We start from the raw sequence: 21,214 nt of genomic DNA, 5'->3' as shown, positions 1-21,214 counted from the left end.
AACATTTCTACACAGCTAATTTGGAATAAGGTTGATTTGCAATCTTCATTACATTACTCCTCTATTAAGAAGACCTGAGCAAAAGGAAGAATCCATGTATTGTCATTCAGAATAGAATCTGTTAACACACGGAGAATGGAAGACAGAGGCGACAGGGAACTACCAGTGGTTGATGTGAGCCAGCATTGCCCATGTCCTCTCATTAACAGCATGAAGCACACTAGATGTGTTCCCTTGAAAGAAATGGGCCCACTCACCTGCTTCTCTTTCTTCTGTATTTTCATTTTCATCTATTAAGGTATTTATTTCTGTAAAACATAAAAAGGCAAAGGTTATGATAAAACCCAAAACTGAACATTTTAGATTAGTTCCATAACAACTGTGACACACAAGGAAAACATAAAATAGGGGATTAATTCCACAGAACATGATGTTTTCAACAACCCCCAGATCCCTAAGTGTAGACCTAACTACCTTATCACACCCTAATTTACTGTTCCAGATGGGATGAAATCAAGAAGATATTGTCCTTGTAGATCAGATAAGTTATAAAGGATGCTGGCTATTAAAGCCAGGAAGTAACTAAAAGAGGACCCAAAAGTAACAGCATGAATTTACTGAAAGGGGTGGGGAAAGAGGGTGGAAATAAGGTCAGTCCTCATTCCTTTTAGAAAAAAAATAGTAAATAATGGCTACAATGGACAAATCAATGTAAAATCATAGAAATATAGGCACTAAGAAAGAAATTTAGGGCTGGGGTTGTGACTCAGTGGTAGAGTGATTGCCTAGCATGTGTGAGGCACTGGGTTCGATTCTCAGCACCACATATAAATAAATGAATAAAATAAAGGTCTACCAATATCTAAAAAAAATTCTGGGGCTGGGGAGATAGCTCAGCTGGTAGAGTGCTTGCCTTGCAAGCACAAGGCCCTGAGTTCGATCCCCAGTACCGCAAAAAAAAATAAATAAATAAAATAAATAAATAAATAAAAAAAATTCTGAAAAAAAAAAAAAAAAAGAGAGCTTAAAGGGGTTCAAAGTAATTCTAAGGAGTGAGATGTGAAGAGTTGGGTGTCAGATGGAGCAGGCATGCAATTTCACTGTAAGCACTCATTATTTGATTTTTAAATCACTGACATTCTTACATGATGAAATAAGATTTCACTAAAATACTTAATATGATTTTTTTAAATGATAAATTTTATTCTATTCAGGACTTAAGCCTCCATCCCCACTCCTACCACAATGTCCTTCACAATACTGAACTTGCTGACACCATAAGAGCCTGGCAATTGACTTTACAAGTGCAATGGAGAGTCCTAGAGAGAGGAAAGAACTCAGAATTTGTGACTGCCTGCATCAATAACTACAAGGACTGATTCAGCTCTGAAGCTCTCACTTCCCTCAAGCCCAAACAATGGGGGGAGCAATAATGAATCTCAGCTTCTGACTTGAGGTCAGATGTCAACACCTATCTTATACTTTTTGTTTACTTTGATTTCCTGGATATCCAAAACAGAAACAGAACATTGAGGGACTAGAAAAATCATTCCAGAAGCACACAATTATTCTTATGTTTCATAATTATTTCCCATATCCAAATGAATGTGGTGAGTGGGCATTAAATAGTTTTATTTAAAGTAAGATAAGCATTTGAGTTGGTAGACATGTAATCTAGTTTGATTTAATTATTCCATATTATATTTGTAAATCCTAACAACATATTGTACCCCTATAATATATACAATCATAATTTGTCAATTTCCAAAAAAAAAATTTTTTTAATTTAAAGAGGAGTCAGTTCTAGATAAATTATATTAGTATAAGCTTATTTCCTTTATCTCTCAACTTCAAATTATCAGACACAGAAAAATGGCATTCTCAACAATCACAAACTACCACAAATACTGAAATGAAGAAAGGAGTTGGGGGGCAGGGATTCCAGCTAATTAAAAAGGGTACCATCAGGGTTGGGGTTGTAGCTCAGTGGTGGAGCACTGCCTCATGTGTGAGGCCCTTGGTTCAATCCTCAGTACCACATAAAAATAAATAAATAAAATAAAGGTATTGTATCCATCTGTAACAAAAAAAAAATTTTTTTTAAAAAGGGTACTATAGGTAATAAGCCAAATGTACTCAAAATTCTGCTCAAAAAAATACAAAAAATTTTCACCAGATTCTTTGGCTCATGAGCGTGATGACCAGGTGCTCACACTATTGTGTGAGATGTGCTTCCCCATTAAACCTTGTTACATTACCTGTCTGGCATGAAAAAAAAATTCACTAATGCCAATAAAAGACTTACTAATATATGAAGAACTGGATGCAATCACAAAGCAGTAAAGACAAAATTTCCGATTCAGTATCATGCAAATAAACAGGTTCCCAACACTGTCAGGAATGAGGGAAAATAGGTCCTATTTATCATTGCTGACAGCACCTTTAACTGTTTCAAGCTTCCTGAAGATTACTCGGGCAACGTGCCACAAGATCTATAAACCATTATAATCCTTTTGTATGGCAGTTCCACTTTAAGGAAGAGAACACAAGGAAACGAACCAGGAGGAAATACACCTGAGCCCTTAGAAGAAGCTGAGGGATGAGGTGAGTGTAATGGGCAGGTGCTATCACAGTGGGGGCTAATGTGAGGGACCACCACTTGTTGGGTTTGCCTCTGGATACCCCTAAGAAGGTCAGAGGAGGCAGATGAGTTCAGGTTAAAAGACTGAGTAAGGCTCAAAGGAAGAGATGGTGAAAATTCTAAACCAAATCTTTTCCACTCATCTGGTGTGTATGTGTGTGTGTGAAACCCAAGAAAACAGGAGTTATGTGACTGTATGAATAACTGCTCTAGTTCACTAAAAGCAATCTCAGGCAAACCTCAAGTTATTACTGTCAAATCATTTTTAGCACCCCTATGGATCAACACATGTCAGCTTGTTACCACCCCACAAAATAACAGCCGTTATCAACATCAATAGATGTTCAAAAAGCATTCATTACCTTTTGCTTCTCTGAATAGCACCCCACATCCTACATTCTCCCTTAAATTACTTCTAGTTTTTAAACCTTTTTTAAAAAACACACAACTATCTAATCCTTGTGTAAACCTAAATTTTATGTACCAGGAATAGATTAATAGATACACCCTAGGCTTGTCCTTCTGCACAACACTAGAAATGGTTTAATGACTTTTGTTGATGTGTTGCCATCACTCAGAAGTTGTGATCAGATCCTTTTGACTTAATAAAGAATAAATCAAGTAGTAATTTCAAGGTCTCAACACAATTAGAAACACATGATTCCAAAGCCCCTGTGTGGGCAAACCAGGAAATCTGTCAACAGGGGGAAAAAAATCACATGTGTAACTTCTGAATTACATGAAATCTGGTAAGACTCTGGTTCTCCTCACTGCATTTCAATGTCTGTGTATGAATGTAGCATTTAATTACCTTTCTGAAAAGACATGCAGTCAATAATATAAAAAACAAACAATATAAAATGCCCATTCCCTCCTTTCACCCACCTAACAATGCTTCTATTAAGAAAATAAGTGGTGTCAGGTTACAATAGGACATTTTGAAAGGTGGTATTATCATTATCATTATCATTATTATCCTCTTTAGTTAAGAAATTATGCTCAACAGTACCTGTGCCATTTCCAAGTTCCTCAAAGCTGTGATATGGACACTTAAAAATATCAAACATTTGAATTCACCATATCTTGAGAACTCTGCCATCCTACCAATCCCTAATCAGCACAAGGATCTATCAAGACTGGTTGTTGTCACAAAGATATATGTACACAGACCCCTATTATAGCATATATGTTCACAAAGACAACAGTAGATGTAACTGACCAGGTGTTTAAGGATAAAGAGTATGTGGGAAGCAACCCCTCAAATTTTCTGCAATGAACATATTTTCATGATCTATTTATGCCCATCTTCAAGCTTGAGGCAGGTTCCCCAAGAGCCAGTTTAATGACAGCAGGTATAAATAAGGTAATCCCACAGGACACAGGAGTGACTCATTTGAGAAAAGTTGATCAAAAACACAGAGCCTTCCAGGGGAATGACACTTCCTTAAAACCCCTATTAAGCACCTCTTATCAAACCTGAGACATTCTTGACCACAAAGAGTCTAGTAGGTGATAAAGTCCTCAGTTTCCCACTTACTAAGCTTCCCCTGCTTTATTAAGCTTTGTGATACAAATTGGATAAAGGTATTTATGTCCTTTGCTAGGTTAAAGTACTTTATAAGGAGATACTTTTAAAGCATGGGTTTGAAGTGCTAAAAATTTGAATCCAGGTTCCAATGGGATTAGATACGCAAAACCTCTTCCAGATATTGCTTCCTCACCTGTCAAATGGTGATAATACCTGCCTCACAGGATCTTAGGAGAATTAAAAAGGGTGACTATTTATATGGTGTCTGATACACTGAGAACAAAAACTATATGGCAGCCTCTGGGTTTGTAGCTCAATGAATATTTGCTGAGGGCAGAGATCATTTTTCCTCCTAAAATTATTCCTAAACCTCTCTCTTTCTCTAGCCCTCCTCTCAATGAACAAGTTCAACCCAAAATAGTAACAACACTAACAAATCCTCCACATACCTGAAAATTTAAATTACTTCCATATACTTTACTAAAGCTGTTTTTAGAAATGATTCCCTAATTATTCTAACTTACTACAGCATTAAAAAATATGAACCATTTTTTCTTCTTAAAAGTCTCACCCATTGTTTCTTCAAGGCCACTCTCTCCTGATGTCCCTCCAATAGCAGGCTTCAAGGTTCTGCTTCCTCCTAGACTCCTCCTACTACAAAGTCCAATTCTTCAGTGTTACTGTTCCCAGGATTCAATGCTCTCAACAGCACATGGGCTCCCTAAGTTTTCTACTCAATCTCCAAACTTCTCTCTCTACACAGTGACCACTGTACATTCCCAAACTCAAGTTCTCTTCCTGACCTTGACGTGGATGCATCCAACCCACCCTGTCCAGTTCTAATGAGGTATGCCACAGGCACCACCAAAACCCCCTACACTTCTTCAAAACCCTTTACTTTTACTCACACACACACACCTCTGCTCCTGTGTCCCATATTGGAGGTTAATGTTCCACAATCTGCCACTCAACCCCAAATTGAGTCTTTCTTTATTCCTTTCCTTTCCCTTAACTCCTTTAAAATTCCTCAATATCTTGGTTCTTCTACTCTACTCTGGTTTGTTTTCACATTTTTTAAAAATCATTTTTGCCTAAAATAGCCTCCTAAGTCCCTCTCTGTACTCTCTATTCTCTTAGACACACACATACTCTCCTCCCAAAACCCTCAGAGTGCAGAGCTCTGTGTGAGTTGGCCTCTGATCCTTGTCTATTGTTCTGACATCATTTTCTATCCTAAAATCCAAAGATACTGAACACTTGCAGGTCCTAGCACCTGCCCTGCTCACTTAGGTCCTGTTAATCTGACTTTGCCTGAAAATTCTTCCATCACCCTGCCATATCTGGCTCTGGCTTCTTAGGCTTAAAAACTTGGGTCCAGTGTCATATTGTCCACAAGCATCTCATGATAAACTATAAAAGTGATACCACCAAGTTGTCATCTTTTACCTGTCTGTGTATGCCGTTAGCTATTGAGTGTCTAAGCCCCTCTGGGAAGGAACTCTATCTATGCAATAGAGCTCAGTGACTGCACCCTTACATGATTATTTGTGGGATGAGTTACTGAACAAATGAGAATGCTCTGTTGACAGAAAAGAATTTCAGTTCCCATTTTATTCATCATAACTAGTGGTCTCTATTTTTTTCTTTCCTGTTGATTTTGTCCTAATCCAAATTTCTCAACAGCCTTCATTCATACTTTTTTACTTGGCTTAAGAATTTAACAATAATACAAAGAATAAAACAAAATAATCATTCCCTGACTACTCCTCCCCTCTCCTGATTCACTCTCCCCAGAGGTGAGATATTCATTTGATCAATCATTTGATCTTCAGCTGTTCCCCTCACGTTCCTTCCATCATATTCTAAGTCAGGTTTTTTCCTTCAATTTTTAAAACATTATTTTATTGGCTTCTTCCTATAGAATGGAAGTCAGAAATATTTTTTATAAAAGGCCAGGTGCTAAATGGTTTCACAAGTCATACTGTCTCAATTACAACTACAGTCACCCACCTCACTTACTGATGAGGAATGCCTGAAACTATAGAGAGTACCCCACATGTACTATGTTTTTTCCTATACATACATATCTTTTTTTTTTTTTTTTTTTGGTTATTGGGGATTGAACTCAGGGACACAATCACTGAACCACACCCCCAGTCCTATTTTGTGTGTGCCTCAGCACCTGGTCTTACACATACATATCTCTGATAAAACTTAATTTATTCTGTAACAGAAGTTGTGTGAATGTGCTCTTTTTTCCTCAAAAAATAGCTTACTGTACTTTCACCTTTTCACTTAAAGGAAGAACTTAATGGCTTCTCTTTGGCATAGTGCCAGCATCACTACTCTTGAGCTTTGGGGCCGCTATTAGGTAAAATAAAGGTTACTTGACCACAAGCACTGTGATACCTCCACAGTCACTCTGATAACCAAACAGCTACTATGTGACAGATGGACAGGTGTATACAGTGTACACAGCACAGATACACTGGAAAAGGAGATAATTTACTTCTCATGGCAGGAAGGAAGAGGACAGCACAAGATTTGATCATGCTACTTAGAATCATGGCATACAAATGAAAATTCATGGGAGGGATGTTTTGGATTTTTCGTTTTGGGGATGTTGAGGATTGAACATAGGGCCTCAGACATGCTAGACAAGAGCTCTACCACTGAGCTACATCTCAACCTCTATGAATAATTTATTTCTAAAATTTTCCATTTTATATTTTTGGCACAATTAACTGTGATCCAAAATGACTCAAACTATGCCAACTGAAACCATGGACTAGGAGGATTACTGTACTTGGTTCTGCAGCAGTGTGAAAGCAGTCGAACAAGTGGATATAGTTGTGTTTCAACAGAACTTCATAAAAATAGGAAGTTTTCCTCCTGTGAAAGATGAAGTGTTATTTTTCTAATAGTACTATTGTTTATTAATTCAATATTTAATTCACAGTTAAGCTATAAACTACAGTGCTAAAACTTTTTTGTGATTTTCCCCCTAAAGATAATTGTTACCTCATTTTAAGATTAAATTTGCTTTCTATGAATCACAAACTTATACCAAAATGCTAGTCTAAAACCTTAAAATGAAAAAAAAAAAAAAAAAAAAAAAAACTTAAAATGCCTCTCAATCTAAGTTTGATTTTCTCTTGTGGGTCACTATATCTGGGGTCCTCCATCAGACATCATTTTCTCCAACCTACTTCAAAATAACTTTCCTGAGCTCCTCCTCTCCATCCTCCTGGGAACTCACCCACCCATCTCTCCCAGGGGTGGGCTTATAAGTTTCTGTTCTCTAGGTTTACCCTTTTTTTTTTTTCTTTTGTGAAGCCTAATGTTCAATAACTCTCTCGGAAAAACCTGAATGAGAGGTAAGTTGTTGGGACCTTCGTCACTGAAAATGTTTCTATTCTACCTTGATGGTAGCAAATCACAGGCTGGAAGTCAATTGCTCCTTGGAATTTTCAGAGTACAGCAACCCCACTGTCCTGTTTCTTTTACCACCTCTGTTGAAGAATCTGAGTCATTGATTCCTGATCATTTACAGATGACATCTTCTCTCTCAGAAAGTCTCTGGGATCACCCTTTCACAATGATGTGCCTTGGAGCTATTTTCATCCATGATACTGGACAACTAGTAATGCTTTCACAATCTGGAAATGAAGACCTTTCAGCTCTCAAAGATTTGCTTGTATTATTTCTTCATAATTCCTTCTCTATTTTTTTTCTTTTAATGGAACTCCTGTCACTATATTTGAATGATGGACCTTTCAGGCTGGATTCTAATCCCTCTTTCCTCACCCCCATCTCTTCATATTTTACTTTCTGGGAAGTTTCCTCCACTTATCTTCCAACCTTTCTCTTTTCTCTGGGGCTGGCCTCAAACTTGTGATCCTCCTGCCTTAGCCTCATGAGTCACTGGGATTACAGGTATGTACCATAATGCCCAGTCTGATGTTTTATTTTTATGGTCTCCTAAGCTCAAGTCAACTAACCAACGACAGAAGAGCATTCAAATGACAAATGATCACTCTTTCCTTTCAAAGACAACACTATGATTTAGTGGAAACATTTCTGTACAACTGGAATATTCAAAGTGATATGAGAAAAGGCTTCTGTTTTAAGAATCTCCTAGATACTCAAGCTCTGGACAGGAGATCATATTTTTCATTAAAGGATTTTTTAAAAATCTATGGATTCTTTTAGACACCTGAAAGTTTTCTTTAGAACACATGACAATGTTCAAATCAGATTTCTAAAAAATTATGGATATAACTTGTATAGACAAAGTCTATACAGGTGAATCTTTGATTTTCTCCACTACAGGTTGGAAATAACATATTGTAAACTCATGATTACCGATCAAGTATTCAAGTCTATAAAACTGAAAAGGAGCATGAAGGTAGGGACCACATCTATTTTGACTGCTCTTGTACATCTAATACTAGTATTGGTGAATTAATAAATATATTAACACTACACATGGATTTATCAAAAGTAGGTCAAAAGAAAAGGATCATACCAGTGCAAAGGGAAGCATATGAGGCTGGGACTAAAGTCTACCTTCCCAAGATTAGCAATGTGGAGAAAAGGGACAAGGGGGGGAAGAGAAAGAAAGGGAAAGGGGAAACACTAGGGAATCATATTGGCCAAATTATATTTTTATAATTATTAAATTGTGTGCACGTACGAATATGTAACAACAAATTATAATGCACCAATAAAAATATGGAAAATAAAATAAAACCCACTTTCCCCAAAATTTAGGTGCCTAACTTAAAATGTATGCCAAGTATTATAATGAGAAGGCACTAGTGCTATCATCACTTTTCTTTGCTGGTTAGGAAGAAAGCATTACCACTACTGACATGAACTCAGGACTATTCTTTAAAAAAAAAAAAAAAAAGTATTCTAAATATTCAATGTATTAGAATAAAACCTGTTACCTGGCATGAGGGTAATGTGAGACAAATCAAGAGTAGTGAATCAATCCCTGCCTGTGAGAAGAAATAACCAGCAATAAGGATAATAGCAACCTTCTAGTAAGGGTATTTATAAACTCTTGTTACTGGACCAAGAATATTAGAAAGTCCACTTTGAGTTTTTCCAGCATGGCCACTGTCTGCTGAATCACAAGGCTTTTACTAACTGGATGAATCTCCTCTGATTATTTAATTACTATCAACTTTAACTAATATCCTTTGTTGCTATAATTCCCTACAAGTTGATGTACCTCAGATGGTACAAAGGTGTAAAACTAAGGAAGCACTTCATAGTCTAGAAACATTTCAAAAATGTTGTATTCACAAAATCAGAAGCAAATGGGATCTTTGAGGTCACAGAGTAAAATGCTTTAATCACTTTAATTTTAATGATATACACTTTTGCAATACAGAGGATAAATTTCAATTTCAAATCCTAGTTCATTTCTTCAGTCAGAGAAAAAAACATTTCTTTCTTCTAATCTGGTGATAAAAATCACCTTGCTTGATTAGAATCACTACTAAGGGAAGAATCAAGTGGTCAGACACTCCAGAACTATCACAGATCACATTGTAAGGTAAAACCTGACTGTGCTTTTTTGTTGTTCTTAGACGCTCTGCCATAATCTCAACTGATGAAGATCAGGAATGAACAGATTTGTGGACACAGGACTGAAGAACCAATCTCCTGACACCCAAACATTCAAATTCCTGTTTCTGGGAAGACAAAAGGTTTTACAGTTGACACTCTATATTCAGTCCCAGGAGGCCTCACCAGCAACACAACACCTTTTGGCTCATTACACTTTACTGCCTTCCATAGCAGAACAGTAACACCTATAGACTTAGGAGTGAAGACAGCACTGTTCTGAACACAAGAGCTACGTGATCTGGGCAATGTATTCAATGTCCTTAGGTCTTAGTTTCTTTGACTATAGAGTGAGTACCAAAAAAAAAAAAAAAAATCATATCAGGCTGCTACATGGGTTTAAAAATGTTATTCTGTTAACATCAAAATGAGAAGTCATCATACTAGAGCACCAAAAATGACTTTGAAGATCTTCTCTTCGTGTTTGCAAAAAAAAAAAGCACAAAAAGATACAAAGATATAAAACACTGTAAAAAGTTTTGGAGATATTTTAAAAACACAGTTATAAAAAGGAACAAACTACTGATATATGAAACACAGATGAATCTCAAATGCATTATGCTAAGAGAAAGAAGCCAAACTGAAAAGACTACATACTGAGTGGTTTCGTTTATATGACGTTCTGGAGACAAAAACTGAATAATGACTATTAAGAACAGAAATCCAAAATATTTTGAGAAAATTGGTACACAGGGAAAAAAAGTAAAGACCACATGGTACATAAAGGAAGGCTGTGGGAGAGGATGGTTTTAATCCATGGATAGACTGAATAGGAAGCGTTTAAAACAGCTTAATAAAACCATCATCCAAGAGGACCTTAAAAGCACATTTTAGACAAGATGGATGGAACTTTCAGATAATAGTACATAAAGAGAACACAGTATTTTACACAAATAATTCATATGATAAATACAAATATTTACCAGATATAACTAAGTATTCCTGTTCACTAATAGTCATAAAGCTTTCCATTTTTACTCTGAATTGTTAAAACTTATTTTGGAGCAATTTATGCTAAAGAATAAAATCCATCTGATAGCTATCCAAGATAGCAGGAAACAAAGTAAACATGTTAACAGAATCCTAACATAGACAATAATCAGCAGAGACAAGTTCTTACTGGAAATAACAAGAAAATAAAAATCACAGGTGTGGCTGCTCAAGCCCCACACTCTTCATTCTACAGGAAAAGAAGAGCTACCCCAAGTGGCAAGCCAATCCACAACCTGAAAATGTCTTCTCAACTAAATCTGTGGAATTCCTAGTACTATTTTTTTTTTGCAGTACTGGGGATCGAACCCAGGGCTTGCACTCTACCGACTGAGTCATCTCCCCAGCCCCCTAGTACTATTAAGATAAACTTGCCCCCTATTTCAAAAACTCTGCTGTATAAATAAGTCAAATTTTAAAAAAATAAGATTTTCCCAGTTGTGCTTTTTGTTTAAAGACAACAGATTCTAAATCTAACACAAATTTCCTTCATTTATGTTTTGTGGATGAAATCCTAAAACTTGCTTCCACATTCTATATTAAATTGACTCTGCAAAGCCAGGAGGATGCTGCACCCTGATGGATTCAACAATCCTTTCAGCCTCCCATAAACTGAATTCTGGCACCTTCTGCACTTTCTTTAGGTCTAAGAAATTTTGTTTAATAGAAATTGAAAAGGGTTAACTTTGGATTATTAAAAGATGAGAAACAGCTCTTAATTCTCTCTCACCACCAACTCCTCCTTTCTTGAAAATTAAAAGAACAGTACTGAGGTCATAACACAAGATGCTACAAGATCATATGTTAAAAGTTCTTGCAAAAGCAGACAGCTCTGGAAGAATGGTGAGGTGTGTGGCTGGCAACAGGAACCTCCTGCCAAACAGACAATAAAATGCTCTGGTTCTCCAAGTTTGGTTGCTTTACATTAAAAGCAGAAACCATAAACAATACACAAAACACTTGAGGCCACGCCATGGTCTTTTTTTTCTTTTTTTGGTTGGGGATTGAAACCAGAGGTGCTTATTAATCACTGAGCCACACCCCCAGCCTTTTAAAAAAAAAAAAATTTATTTAGAGATAGGGTCTCAACTGAGTTGTTTAGGACCTCACTAAGCTAATAAGGCAGGCTTTTAATTCGTGATTCTCCTGCCTCAGTCTCCCAAGCCCCTAGGGAGGCCACCTCCTTAGGCAACTCCCCAACCCCATCCTTATCCACTGTGCTGGGGATCTAACCTAGGGCCTCACCACTGAACCACATTCCCCAGCCCTAGGCAAATTCAAGTCAATCCACTAATTTCTGTTAACACCATCTACAATATGTATAATCCATTTAATGTGCCTACAAATTGGAATAGACTGATGGTCTATTTTAAATTCACATTATATTAGCAGAAATTGTACTTAAAACTACTGATTTCAAACACCCAATTACTTGCCTAGATGTAACACTTAGCAAGTTTTCAGATGCACACAGAGCACTATTTTAGGGGAACTGGTCTGAGATATGACAGAATTCATGCCCAGAATGAGGAAGAGAACCATAGAGAAGAGCCTAACTCACAGATCAAAAGACAACCATTCTAAAATAGAAACTCAATACATATCACCTCCTGCTCATATTACATTATATTTATACTACCTGTTCCAATGTTTCCTTTCATCATCAGACCAAGTACTGAGAACCAGTTGAAGTGGCATGATTTAAGATGTTTCTAGACAGAGATGACCAGTTTGGCAAGAAAGCTAATTTCCAAATGACCACTCTGGAATACACGTGTAGAATCAGATTCCTATCTTCGAGCACTGAAGACAGCATCTTCCTCAAGATGCTAAATTTGAAAAATAACTCTTTATGGTAGTATAAGCCCAGGCTAGTAATAAAATGAAGAAAATAAAGGTCAGGAAACTCTCATCAAGTTGGATACATAAAAGCGCCACAGAATTCTCAAGGAGTTGGTGGCAAAAGTGGGTGTCACAAACAAATGATAAAGGCTGCTTCAAAGAATATGAAATAAAAACTAAAGAACTAAAGGGCTGTATCAGATTCACCTCTGAGGCCCCAATACCCAGGATAGGTCAAAGATACACTAAGTACACCAATATGGTGGGGTATGTGCATGGATAGAACTTAAAATGGAAGGTCCACTGGTTATTTCACCACTCATACTCTCTCCTTTTCTCTACACCCAAATAACTTATAGACCAAAAAATTACAGGAAAACAATTATTGTACAGAAATCATTCTAGGGTCTCTGTCTTCTGTGTTATATGTAGAGGGTAATCTTTGCGCTGGCCAAATGGTCTCTAACCATACCATCAGACATTTCAACCTCAAAAACGACCTCATACCCTTTATATTTGGATATATCGTTTTATATATAAAAGAAGGTAATTCCAACTCTACTACTATTATTCCCACTAATTTGATGTAACAACTGAGTTTTTAGTTTTTTGTTTTTTTGTTTTTTGTACTGGGGATTGAACCCAGGGGCACTTAACCACTGAGCCACATTCCCAGTCCTTTTTTATATTTTTATTTTGAGGGGCTGGGGAGATAGCTCAGTCGGTAGAGTGCTTGTCTTGTAAGCACAAGGCCCTGGGTTTGATCCCCAGCACCCAAAAAAAAAAAAAAAAAAAAAAAAAAAATTGAATATATTTTTATTTTGAGACAGAGTCTTCCTCCTACCTCAGCCTCCTGAACTGCTGGGACTGCAAGTATGAACAACAACTGAGAATTAAATAGCTGGCTCCACTTTAAAATTCATTTTAGAGCTAGGAGCAGTCAGTCACGTGAACCAAGTCTAAATTACTCAGGAGGCTGAGGCAGGAGGACTGGTAGAGAGGAGTAGTCTGAGGCCAGAATGGGCAACACAGTAAGACTTCATCTCAATAATTAATTAATTCACCCTGAATTCTATTCACAGTGCAATGCCAGAGTTTCTTAGCAAACTTTGCAATGTGATTTCTCTCTAGATTCTATATCCATATCTTGAAACTAGGAGCAACCAACTTCATGGATTCCTAAGATTCTACCCCCAGAGTTAAATACTCCTGAACTCGTAGCTTTTAAAAGTCACACATGGAGTCTCTCTTATCCTTACCTTATCTCTCTTATCCTTAACTAAAGCTTACAGTTTCCATTATCATTAACTCTTCTATGGGGAGGTACTCGGGCTTCCAAATCTCTTAGGAAAACAGGGAACTCTGGTGATCTGTCAGCTGCTACATGAAGAAGGGTATATCATGACAAGGATAATGTTTACAGTGGAAATAAGTGATGCTTCATTTAGACTAAGAACAAGGAGTAATCTGGGAGGCCATAAAAAAGTTTTGAGGGGCTGGGGATATAGCACAGTTGGTAGAGTGTTTGGCTAGCATGCACAAGGCCCTGGGTTCAATTCCTAGCACCACCAAAAAAAAAAAAAAAAAAAAGTTTTGAAATTGCTATTCAATAATTCAGTAAGAAGAATGATGGCAAAAACAAGTACAAACTGCTATAGAGAAGACCTTAGCAATTTGATCCCCAAATAAAAGTAATCTGGCAATTAATATTTTTGTTGAACAAATTAGATCTCTTTTTGGACATATGTTAGACAACTCGCAAATAATTTTAAAATAAAACTGGGTGCAGTGGTGCACACTTGTGATCCCAAAGACTCAGGAGGCCAAAGCAGGAGGATTCTAAGTTCAAAGTCAACCTGGGCAATTTAGCAAGACTATCTCAACATTAAAATAAAATAAAATGAGCTGGGGATGTAGTTTAGGAGTACATTTGTCCAACTGCCATAAAAAAATAAGTAATAAATAAAGGGTGAAATATTTGTATTTTTCTCTGTTTAGATTTGGGCTTGTTTTTAAGCTTTTTCAATAAATTGTGCCACATTTTAACTTTTATTAAAGTGTAATAAACATTTAAAAGTACAGGCCTTCATATACTGCACACAGCTGTATAAACAGCATCCAGATCTAGAAACAGAAAATCTATTCTCCTTTCTAGTCACACTATTTTTCCCAAGTAATCACTAGAATGACACTACCAGTATTAATTAATTTTGCCCATTCCTGTACCTCGTAAAAGTGGAATTAGATAGTAATTCTCTTGCATCCAGCTTCTGTGCCAGTTATCAATTTATTTCCTCTCAACTTCAAACACTCTTCAGCACCAGCTCTGTGACAACAGACTGGACTCTAGTATTTCTCCTTAACAGAGTATGATGCTAAGTGTGGTCAGTAGAGGGAGCCGGAGGGATACTGCAAAGGAAGGGAGCTTCTCTTTCTGGTTCAAGTGCTATGCTTTTGTTTGTCCTCGCTCTTGTTCCATGGTCACTAGTGAAATATCTGCATATCTCTGCTGGTGCTCTGCCCCACTCACATACTTCAAGGCTCACAGTTCTTCAGCAACCACAAGCTTTAGTCGGGGCCTGGTGACCATCTTCCTGTGGTCTTCCAGACAGAGACACTGGGGACTCCAGGTCTGTCTTACAATAGCATCCTGGCTGCTTCTGCTTGACATTCCAGAACTGTTTTCCTGCAGCCCTCTCTACATGGACACCATGTACTCCAGGCACTGGGACTTCAGTGGCATACCAACTCCTGCTGCATGCTGGCCCACCAATTTGGTTCATTTGGACCCTGAGAGGTTATTGCTCATGGCCTTGTTCTCCCTCCGTATACCTACCCACAAGCCTCAGTCTGCCTTACCCAGAAGATTGTTTCCTGCTTGCCCAGCAACTGTGGACTATATATGACCTAGGTGACCTAGAGAACTCTGACACCCAGTGGGTAATAACCACAATTTCTCCAATGAAATTTCAACACTGGGAAGGTACCTCCTATCCCATTTAGAGTATAAATAATTTTCTGAAGTTATCTAACCTTAAATGGCAAAGCTTAGATGTGAAGCAGGACAGTGATTCTAAAGTGAAAGATCTTTCACTACCAATATGGATGAGATTAAACATACTTCACCAGACTCTATAAATTCTAGAGAAACTGAGACATGTCATACTTGCTACTGTATCCTATTGCCTAGAATTATGTCTGCCATTAGAAGGTGCTCTCTGTAAATGAGTTGAACGAATGAAGATCCTATCATTGGAACAATCCTTATATACAACCTAATTTCTCAAGTTCAGTGATTCTTAACCAATACTATGCATGTTACATAACCCCAAGTGGGAAATTATGATATTGTAGATTTCTTTATTAAAGCATTTTAAAACCCAGACCAAGTGAAAAGGAAGAGCTAAATTCTAAGTTTCAAATTAGGAAAAAAAAAAAAATCAAAGTGACACAATTATCTGTGACTCAAGAAAGGGAATGAAGACATATAATCTGGTAAGAAAGAAGAGACCAAAAAGCAAAACAGCTGGAGAACAACACAAAAAGAAACAAAACAAAAACACCAAGACCTAAGCCTAAAAAAAAAAAAAAAACCAAAGAGGCATACAAGTTAAAAGACTTTATGGATGAAAGCTTGAATAAATTTATTCCCAAAGCATACTAGACAAGCAACAACAAGTGAAGACATGGAAAGCCTGGGGAGCTCACTATATTGTTCACCATTTAGCGGGGGTTTTCTGACTGTAAGCCAGCTACAGAAATCAACTCAGGTGAGGGTTAGGGCAGCAGGCAGTTCCATCAACAGCTCCCAGGCTCAGGCCTTGTAGACCACAAAGAAAAGGGGCAAGAATGGGTTCCACATCAATATAAGCACATGGGTAAAAGAAAGGGCCCCATCACTCAGTGTTGAGATAAATGAAAGTCTGCAATGCCCTCAAGCAAGCAAATGTTCTTTTAACTACTGCTACAATGGGAGGGAGAGAAAGCAGAGAAAAGGGAGAAAAGGAGAGAGGGAGGATAGGAAGAGAGAAACCACCTAAAATTTAAATTTTATGTACCTTTGTTATTGTTTAATAAAAAGTTTAGCAAAGGAAATAAAAATGAGATTTTTTTCTCATTTTCAAAGATGTTTTGGAAGCTATTCACCTATTTCCCACTCTCCCCTGAACCTTCTACATTCTGTATCCTCCTTAACTTGCAAAGTCTAAGCTGAACTAAGATACTTTTATCAGGTATCAACCCTTATAATACAGTATCAGGTAATATCAACTCTTAGAAAAATCCACTGGAAACCAAGTCAGATCTCATGGTGAAATGCTAAAGGCACTCACACAGTAGTCAGAAACAAGAGGCTGGGTTGTGAATCAGTGATAGAGTGCTTGCCTAGAGTGTGAGGCAGAGGGTTCCATCCTCAGCACCACATAAAAAAGTAAACAAAATAAAGGGTACTGTGTCCATCCATAACTAAAAATAATTTTAAAAAAAAGAAGAAGAAGTTAGGAACAAAACAAAGATTGCTTGGACACTCTGGAGATGATGGAAAAGATTATGAGATATGCAAACTAGAAAGAAAATATGTAATTATTATTCATATGACATAACTGCTTATTTTGTAAGAAACTAAACTTAAGAAATTACTTGAAAAACCAAGAGAATCAAAATATAAATTTTAAAAGATGATCCATAAAAAATGTTTATACAAATATGGGTAATTTATGAAAAGAAATCTCAAGTTTTCTTCATGTATGTTCCTACTGTGGTGTGCACATCACGCAGAGCCAGTGAAACCAACTCCACTCCTCTCACTGTGACTGCCCCCTCAAGGGGTCTGGTCCCATTATACAGGCCAGACTTGAGAGTCAACCTGCAGTAGTTTGGCACTACACTGGGATTAACCCCATCAGGCAAAACAAATCTTGTTTAGCTTATCTTAGTTTACACACCTAGAACTGTGCTAATATAAGCCAGCATAACATCCACCTTGAATTTCTATTACATCAAGTTCAACCATTCCACAAGTCTCTCTCATTTTATGACTTACCTGAGATCTGAGGAGCTAGTCATCTTTTTCAGCAATCAACATGAGAAGATAGTCACCAATAAACAAAAGAACTATTTCTTCACTGATTTTTTTTAAAAAGGCTTTTAAAAATTTTAATAACACATTTTATTTAACTTAATGTACCCAAAATATTGCCAGTTCAAATCACAATCTGTATAAAAAGCTATTAATGAGGTATTTTGTATGCTTTTTTTTTTGGTATGAAGTCTAAAATTTGATTCTTATTTTATCTTCCATCATTTTCAACCCAGAAGAGCCTCATTTCCAAAGCTCAACAGCCACATGTGACTGGTGGCTACTACTATATTGGGACAGCACAGTGCTAGGTGACAGCATAACTGTTAAGCTGATGTACATGCGAGCCAAATTGAAATCTGATTGATTTTAGAATCATGAAAAATAAGACATCTGAGATGAAGGGTGAAGAGAACAAACTCAGGCTCAGGCTCATGACGTACCAGCTGGGAGATCTCAGACAAGCTATTTCACCTCTCTTGGTACTGGTTCCCATAGTGAAAACATGAGAATATTAGTGCCTTCCTTATAATGACTGTTTTGAGGATTGGAAATGTTTATCTATGTAAGGTACTTCGGAAAGTAGCATCTAGTATTTAAGTTTTACTACTATTATTATTTCTAGTACAACCAACCAAGGTAGCCATGGGATGGTGGCAAAACCTCTAGGTTTATCTGTTAGAAGATCTGTGTTTGAGACCTTCTTCTGCCATTGACCACTTTGTTTTAACATTTTAAATGTTTTAACATTTAAAACATTTAAATGTTTTAACATTTCTGAGACTCAGCTCCCCCTTGAGTTGAACACCTGCCATCTCCTAGGACACTGTTCTGAATAGACAGGTAAGAACACGTATATCATAGCTACCATTTTGGGGAATCTTCATTATGGTGGCATAATACATGTAAGTACTATCTTGTTTCATCTTCACAACACTATGTGAGGTGTTTTTATTCCATTTTATATTTGAGGAAGGAAAACCTTGGCTGGCTACAGGTTACAGTGCTGGAATTTGAACATAGGAATCTGACTCCGAAATGCCTGTATAGTACTATGTGCTAAAAAGCAAACTTTAATTAAAAAAAAAAATCTTCACGGTTGCTTTCTCCAAAGTGCCTGAATAGTGCTATGTGCTAAAACACAGACTTTAAAAAAAAAAAAAAAAAAAAAAATTTAAAGTTCTTTCCTGGGCTGGGGATATAGCTCAGTTGGTAGAGTACTTGCCTTGTAAGCACAAGGCCCTGGGTTCAATCCCCAGCACTGTGAAAAAAAAAAAATAATAATAATAATAATAAAGTTCTTTCCTAAAGATTTTGCTCTAAATCTAATTCTATGATCCCAGTACCTAAAATTATATGCCAAGGGAAAAAATAATCTGGGAAATTATTCATTCCACAAAAACAGTAATACGTTCCCTGTTTTGTTGAGCTCTTTTGCTAAATGAACAAGTTTTTTAATATACAAGGAAAATAAATTCATTTGTCTTCAAGCAAAACTTACTTGAAAGGAAAGCTCCACAGAAATCAGGAAGATGATTCAGAAAATCTGCTTCTATCAGAAGGCACAAATATCGTTACTAAAACATGTTAGGTACTTGAAGAAATTCTACGTGGAGAAAATTTAACCCTACAATAATGATTACCAAAACTATATACAGCATCAATATTTGAATCTATAAATGTAATATAAAGAAATATGCTGTCTTTAGGCCAATCCCTACCATCACACTACAAGAATCAACCACTTGAAGCTTTTCTTGTTAAACACACTAGCACACACAGTGGTAGTTCCAACAGACTCCAAAACATTAGAAATTTCCATCTCTCTTCCAGCATCAGACCTGAGGAGGCTTCCTCACCTTCTTCTATAAGGCTTATCCCTATTAATGACATCCATCTGCTCAAACCATCAGACTTAATAGGTAGATTCTTAAAATCTACTCATTTCCTAATCCACACAGATTAACTTTTTATCAGATCAACAGAAAATAAGCACAATTCAAACATAAAAACAGAGACAGGCATAACTTCTGTGTGAAAGAACACTCCCACTCAAATTATTCACTATCCCCACCTGCATTAACATTACACAGAAACAAATTCATTTGCTAACGTTAAAACAGAATGAGGAATGACAAAAGAGGGGAGAAGGATCGTTTAACAGTTTGTGAGACAGCAGAGATAAAGACAGGAACAAGATAGTCTCTATAGGATCTTCTGACTCTTGGATCTAGAACCACAGATTTGTGACTGACATTTATTATATAATTTGGAGAATTTGAAAAATTGCGTTTATGGTACTAAAATACTAGCTATAGGCTTTCTGCTTCAAAAATTGTGTAACTAAGTTCTATGTAGGTCGCTACTTGGGAGAGAAAACAGTTTTAACTTTAAGGCAAATGGTGTTCAAAGTCCAGAGGGCATCCTAAGTAAAAGTGACTGTAACCCAAGCCGTCTGCCAGGTTCCTCTGGACCCTTCCACCTATACTGATGAACTACTAGGTTCTCCCCACCCAGATGAGAATGCCAGATTCCTGGAGTTGTTATTGCTCTATCTAAGGTCAAGTTAGATAATTCAAAGAAGGTTGGGGGATGGGGGTTGTGTGTGTATCTATGTATATATACTATCAAACAATATGTATTCATGTACATTATTTATGTACTTGTTAATATAACTAAGTTTATTCTCCAAGGCCAGTAGGATAGTATAGATACTACATAACCTACTCTCTCCCTCTGTTAGAGCACATTTTCTACACAACTGGATCCAAATCCTAGCCCTTGCTATTCATCAGTTCTATGATCAAGACAAATCAGTTAATCTAACTACCTCAGTTTCCTCATCTAAATTAAGGATGATAAACATGTGAGGATTAAATAAACTAGCACATACAAATTTCAAAGTACAGTATATAGTATAGTATAGGAAATACTACATAAGGTTAAATATTACCACGAATAGTCACTAGAAAACCACCTAAGATCACAAGGAAAATGTATAACAATAATAGAATAAAATGAACTATACAGATTCAAATTAAGTCTTTACCATGATCCATAATCCTCAAATGAAGGAACTTCAGAATTTTATTTTCCTTTCTTAAATAAAAACATTTAACCAATGCACAATAATCCAGAAACATGACTCTAATTCCAATTCTGTTCCCATGAAACCTTTTAAACACAACTCATTGAAAACAAATAGAGGCATTTAATTTAGCTAAACACAACTTTCAAATAGTCTTTTTATTTTTCACAATGACACCACCTCTTTACTAAGCATAATCAAGAGAAAAAAGTACTTTGCATAAATAAATTTTCCAGACACCTTAGACTTTCCTCATAGCTAAAAAAAAAAGTGGTTTGTTTTGTTTTGTTTTTGCAGTGCAGGGGATTGAACCCAGGGCCTTGTGCTTGCAAGGTAAGCACTCTACCAAATGAGTTATATCCCCAGCCCCTAAAAAAAGTTTTTTTTTCACATATTTTCATTTCATTTTAA

The 21,214-nt window shown here is 36.7% G+C and overlaps 1 protein-coding gene and 1 pseudogene across 1 annotated transcript in view; one reads left to right on the top strand and one right to left on the bottom strand.

The window, feature by feature from the left end:
* Chd6 (chromodomain helicase DNA binding protein 6) overlaps positions 1-21,214 on the bottom strand; it is a 206,508-nt gene that overhangs the window by 150,877 nt on the left and 34,417 nt on the right. Inside the window, 1 exon segment of the mRNA XM_047538643.1 lies at positions 258-308. Coding sequence (XP_047394599.1) covers positions 258-290 — 33 coding nt within the window. The 5' untranslated portion in view covers positions 291-308.
* On the top strand, positions 2,177-2,268 carry LOC124978555 (uncharacterized; annotated as a pseudogene).

This window comes from Sciurus carolinensis, chromosome 2 (assembly GCF_902686445.1).
Source record: "Sciurus carolinensis chromosome 2, mSciCar1.2, whole genome shotgun sequence".
Lineage (NCBI taxonomy): Eukaryota > Metazoa > Chordata > Mammalia > Rodentia > Sciuridae > Sciurus > Sciurus carolinensis.
The sequence above is the reverse complement of the archived record's forward strand: the minus strand, read 5'-3'. Positions and strand labels throughout refer to the sequence as shown.